The sequence below is a fragment of the Chrysochloris asiatica genome, unplaced genomic scaffold, assembly GCF_000296735.1.
Source record: "Chrysochloris asiatica unplaced genomic scaffold, ChrAsi1.0 scaffold00152, whole genome shotgun sequence".
NCBI classification, from domain to species: domain Eukaryota; kingdom Metazoa; phylum Chordata; class Mammalia; order Afrosoricida; family Chrysochloridae; genus Chrysochloris; species Chrysochloris asiatica.
Window position 1 is genome coordinate 1,532,101 of NW_006408670.1, and position 6,325 is coordinate 1,538,425.

General features: G+C 38.1%; 1 protein-coding gene across 1 annotated transcript in view; it reads right to left on the bottom strand.

The window, feature by feature from the left end:
- The window catches only part of LOC102814254 (V-set and immunoglobulin domain-containing protein 4-like), a 28,883-nt gene that overhangs the window by 18,938 nt on the left and 3,620 nt on the right, over positions 1 to 6,325 (bottom strand). Inside the window, 4 exon segments of the mRNA XM_006870802.1 lie at positions 801 to 808; positions 1,748 to 1,851; positions 1,853 to 1,918; positions 1,985 to 2,070. Coding sequence (XP_006870864.1) covers positions 801 to 808; positions 1,748 to 1,851; positions 1,853 to 1,918; positions 1,985 to 2,070 — 264 coding nt within the window.

Below are 6,325 nucleotides of genomic sequence, written 5' to 3' on the forward strand. Positions count from 1 at the left end.
CCACCCCCCGTCTCTGTCTCTAGTGGCTCTCCCTGTTCCAGGCCCCCCTCCACCAGAGGCTCTGCACGAGCTGGTTTCAGCCCCGCCCTCCAACCCAAGGGAGCTGGGGCTGCAGCTGCACACTGCGGCAGGTACAAGTTTACAAAGCCAGCAGTTCCTCAATACCGTGATTTCTCAGAAAAGTGGGTTTAAGATTCTGAAGTACCTAGACTTATGGTGGCTGCAAGGGTGTGGGCTCACCCCAGGAAGGCCTCCCCCGCGAGTTCCCCTTCCCCGAACCCAGAGTCCCCCTCACCAGTGCCACCTGGCCGTCTGGCAAACTGGAAGTGCAATATTGTTTTGAAAGTCTTAGCCAGACTTATAATGCAAGATAGGGAAATTAAAGACATCCAGATAGACAAACAGGAAGTAAAACTCTATTTGGAGACAATATGAAAACTATACACAGAAAAACTCAAAGACTCAGCAAAAAAGCTATTGGAACTCATTGGAAGGATGCAGAAATGGAATTCATGAGGCATGTGAAAAGTGGAATAGTGTGAGTAGGGAGGAACACATTTTTATGAAGACTTTGATAAGAATTTGGATTTGTCTTCAGGAAGAAAAAAGAAATGGAAACAGAACAAAATCAAACAAACACACAACAACAAAACTACATAGAGTTCAGGACTTTATTCCACAAAGCAAACCAAACCTAATCAAACAAAACAACAAATAATCCACCAGACAAAATAAAACAATTAAAAATAACAACAACAATAACAAAGCAGCTTCCAAAGGGTGGGCAGGATCTGGTATACATTGACTCCTGAAAGACAATCAAACACAATAGAAAGAGTATAAGATCGGTATGCAAATTGCAATTTCTACTTTTTTGATGTGAGCTGGAGGGCAAATAGATTCCCCTATTTCAGTCTATTTCCTTTGCTTTAAAATAATAGGGTGATTGTAGCTGTGATATTTAAGGTTTTGTGTCAACGTGGCTGGACCAGGATTCTCAATTGTTTAGTTGTTAAGGTATAATAATACCCCATGATGAAATCTAATATAATGTAATCAGCTAGCCCCAGTGTGATCTGATCTGATCCGCCCTGATCTGACTTAATTATCTTATGTGCTGCCAATCCTCACTTCTATGATGTTAATGAGGTTGATTTTAATCTATGGGGTTAAAGGAGATTGAAATGAGCAGAGGAAGAAGAGCCTAATACCACCAAAGAAGAAGCGCCTGGAGTGGAGTGTGTCCATTGGACCTGTGAAGCCCTTATACACAAATGTGGATTGATGCCAGGGCACATGGAGATCTTCAAGAAATGCTGAGCCTATAGATGCTGAAAGGAGAAAAGGACCTTTCTTGAGCCAGCATTGTGAATTCGGAATTTTAGTCTCCTAAACTGTGAGAGAGAAAAAAAATGTTTTTTCTAGTCACCCACTTGTGGTATTTCTGTTAGGATAGCACTAAATAATTAAGACAGTAGTTATCTCATGGAAAAATTGTGAATGCAATAATAAAATGTATATTAATTATTGGTGTACTGTATTGAGAATATATGAATGAGTCATTTATTAATGCCACATTTCCCTTTACCATCTTAATCTACTAAATTTACAATATGGCATATATTGTCCCCAGTCCTGAAAATTGTTTTTCTTTCTTGATTGTACCGTCATTGCTTAACTGAGACACTTCTCCCCTTTCTCTGGACTGAAGGCATTATTTTGAGAAATTTCTCATGCAGTATGTCACATTGAGGTGAGTTTGAATACAAACTCCACAAGGCCATTGCACTGTTCAGAGTCAACCCAGCCATTGGCAGTACAGAAATAGGAGTATTTATCAGCAACCACTGCAGACTTGAAGAGGTTTGAAAATCAGGGTACTCAAAGTTTCTACTTTGACAGGCTCTTCCTCGTTATTCTATCCATTGCACCAAACATAATTATTATAAATTATTAATTATAAAACATAATTATTGCACCAAACATAATTACTCAAACATAATTGAAGACTAATTCTCAACCTTTTCAAAACCATGAAGCTGCTACAAGTCGACATTGTGGGCTTGGAGACAGTTCAAAGGACAGACAAGAGATAAGGCTCTTGGAAATGACAAGCAAAAACATAAACAAGGTTAGGTAATCCCTGCTTTGGATTAGGGTTTGTCTATATCTGCAATAGGAATTAAAGGGAGTTCCTGACTTAGAGGAAGAAGTTAACAATAATATATATATATATATATATATATATATATATATATATATATAATCTGTGGAGTATTAGTCACTGTTTTAACAGTTTTTTGTTGTTGTTGCTGTTGTTTTTTAGAAAACCAACATAGCTGGGGTGAGGAGTTGAGCAGCATTTTCCAAACAATCGATAGTTTTAGATTATCAGGGCCAGGGAGTTGTAAGATTTTCAAGTCAACAAAGCTTATCTTGGCTTTCCACAGAGCTTTTATGTCAATATCTTTCTACTACTCAATATCTTGATCAGATAAACTCATTTTTAGGAGTTTTAAGGCACAGAGATGAAGGAAGGCCACAAAGCTATGAAGGTTGGAATTTCTGGGATACAAGAATTTGAAGGCAAGGAGTCTTCACAACATTTGTCAAATCTTGCTATGTGGGTGATGACCCGTAGGATCCTCTGCCTGTCTGCTTGCTCTGATTAGCGTAGATAATTAAGGAGACTGTGGAATTCTGGTGTGGTGCAGAAGGATAAGCACTGGACCGAAAGTTCAGTTTCAACTGCAAGGTGGTGGTTCAAACCCACCAGTGTCTCCTCAGAAACCCTATACAGGGTCACTAAGAGTTGGACCACCACTCATTTGTCAATGTGTCATACTGTAGTGGCTTGCATGTTTCTGTGATTCTGGAAGCTATGCCATCAGTATTTTAAATACCAACAGGGTCACCCATGGTGAACAGGTTTCAGCTGAGCTTCCAGACTAAGAAGAATAAAATGGATTACTTCAAAATATTTAGTCTCTGAAAACCATATGAATAACAAAGGAACACGGACAGCATTAGGATATTGAATACTGAAACATAATGAAGAACCCCAGAATATTAAATACTGAAACATAATGAACATCTGAATACTGTCAGATTTTGTAGTTATTAAGTGCTATTCAGTCAGTTCCAACTCACAATGACCAAGCATAGGGTTTCCAAGAAGTGACTTGTAGATTTAAACTGATTACCTAGTGGATCAACCAACCTTGCAGTCAAGTGCTTACCTTACAGTACCATGCCAGGACTCCCTTGTCAGATACAGTGCCAAAAAATGAGGTTTTCAGCTTGGAAAGCACACAAAATATGACTTGGGAAGAGCTGCCTCCTCACAGTAGAGCTCAATATGAAGATGCAAATAGAGTAAAGATTTCTGGACCTTCATTTGCTGATGGTCACAACTTAAAATGAGGAGTTAACAGCTGTAAAAATTCATTAATAATCAGAACATGGAATATACTGAATACAAATCTAGGAAAACTGGAAATTGTCAAAAATGAAATGGAATGCATAAACATTGATATCCTAGGCCATCAGTGAGCTGAAATTGACAAGTGTTGTCCATTTTGAACCTGACAATCACAGGGATTACTATGCAGGGAAAGACAAATTGAAGATGAATGGGGTAGCATTTGTCATCAAAAAGGACATTTCAATTTAGACATTGGTATCAAAAATAGGGTGGTGGTGACAGACATGAAGTGTCTGGCTTATAAGCTTTCATGAGTGTGCTTAGTTTCAGAATATTGGGGGGGGGCAGTGAGACATAGAGAGCAGACTGGATAAGAAAACAAACTGTTTCAATATGCTGTCTATAAGAGACATATCAAAAAGATGGAGACAGCCTAAATATCCATCAACACAAAAATGACTAAACAAATTTTGGTAAATACACACACAGCAATACTACAAAACATTGAAGAATAATGATTAGTCTGTGAAACACCTCACAGTATGGTTGAACCTGGATATTATGCTGAGTGAAATTAGACAATCACTAAAGGACAAATATTTTATATTACTAATGTAAAATTCTGGGGGGGAAAGGAGTTTTCTGGAAAAAAAGGAGCAAACTTTGATGGTTATGAGGGAGGAAGGGAAAATTATCCATGGGCTAAAGGGAAGAAACATTAACATGAGTGACAAGGCAGGCAATATACATCAAGAGCTAAGTTACCAGAAGAAAGATGAATGTAGCAGGAGAAACAGGGAGACATACAATAGATAAAGTAAATAGAGGTAGGTATTGTTACCTGGAGGGGATTTCAACCATGTAATGAAGCAAAGTATATGATGTGCTGAATGTAAAACTGATGGATTACTCAGTAAACCTTCACTGAATTCACAATAAAAAGTTATATAAAAAAAGAACAGTTCAAGAACTATCTTAAAGTATAATGCTATCTGTAATAGGATCCATACACCTACAAGGAAGACTAGTTAAAACACATATTATTAAATTTATTACTAAAGGCAGTGATGATGAATTTGAAAAATTCAACCAATTTATTCAGTCTTAAATTGATCAAATATGCAATCAAGATGCACTGATTACTGCTTATTGAAAAGCAAAGGTGGGAAACAAAGAAAAAGGATCAGAAGTTGGAAAACATGGCCTTGGTATTAGAAACAAATTTGGAGATTGCATAAACGAATTTTACAAGTCCGATGATTTATTCATTGCAAATACCTTTTCTCAACAAATTTAAAGACGAGTATGCACATGGACCTCACCAGATTGAATACACAGAAATCAAACTAACTACATCTGTGGAAACTAGGCTAAGGCGGACTGTGGAACAGATGATGAATTGCTCATATGCAAGTTCAGGCTGAGGCTGAAGAAAATTAAAACAAGTCCATGATAGCCAAAATTTGGCCTGAAACATATCACACCTGAATTTAGAGATCATTTCACGTACAGATTTGATGAATTAGAAACAAATGATAGAAGACCAGAAGAGTTGTGGGATAACATCTAGAGCATCATGCAGAAAGAAACCAAAAGATCATTAAGAAGAAAAGAAGGGAAATACCTAAATCAATGTCAGAAAGACTCTGAAACTTCCTCTCCAGCATAGGGATGCTAAACCAAATGGGAGAAATGAGGAGGTAAAAGAACAGACATTTTCAAAAGGCAGCTTGAGAAAACAAAGTCAAATATTATAATGAAATGTTCAAAGAGCTAGAGTTAGAAGAGAAAATAGGAAGAATATGCTCTGCATTACTCAAGCTGATAGACTTGAAGAAAAATTCAAGCCTTGACTTGAAATATTGAATGGTGAAGGTATACACACAGTCACTGTACCAAAAAGAAATGGTTGATGTACAACCATTTCAAGAGTTGTTGTTGTTGTTGTTAGGTGCCATAAAGTTGGCAACGACTCAAAGTGACCTATGCACAGCAGAATGAAACAATGTCTGATCCTGGGCCAACCTCACTATTGTTGCCACACTTGAGTCCATCGATTCTGCCACCTGACCAATCCATCTCGTTGGGGGTCTTCCTCTTTTTCTCTGACCCTCCATCTTACCAAACATGATATCCTTCTCCAGCGACTGTTCCCTCCTGACAATATGTCCAAAGTATGAGAGACAAAGTTTGGCCATCTTGACCTCCAAGGAGCACTGTGTCTGCACTTCTTCCAAAACAGATCTATTGGTCCTTTTGGCAGCCCATGGCACTTTTAATATTCTCCTCCAACACCATAACTCAAAGGCATCAATTCTTCTACGATCTTCCTTATTCACGTACAGCTTTCACATGTATATGATGAGTTTATTGAAAATACCATGGCTTGGGTCAGGCTTGGGTCAGTCCTCAAGCTGACATATTTGCCCTTCAACTCTTTAAAAAGTTCCTGTGCAGCAGATTTGCCTAATGCAATATGTCGTCTGATCTCTTGACTGCTGCTTCCACGAGTGTTGATAGATGATCCAAGAAGAATGAAGTCCTTGACAACTTCAATCTTTTTTTCCACTGATAAGAATGTTGTTTATTGGTCCAGTGGTGAGGATTTTTGTTTTCTTTACATTGAGATTTAATCCATACTCAAGGCTGTGCTCTTTGATCTTCATCAGTAAATGTTTTAAGTCCTCTTCACTTTCAGCAAGCGACCTTGTATCATCTGCATATCACAGGTTTTTAATGAGTCTTCCTCCAATGCTGATGCCACATTTTTTGTCATAGAACCCAGCTTCTCGTATTATTTGCTCAGCATACAAGTTGAATAACCTTTCCCAATTTTAAAACATTCAGTGTTCCCATGTTCTGGTCGAACAACTGCTTCTTGGTCCAAGTACAGATTCCTCA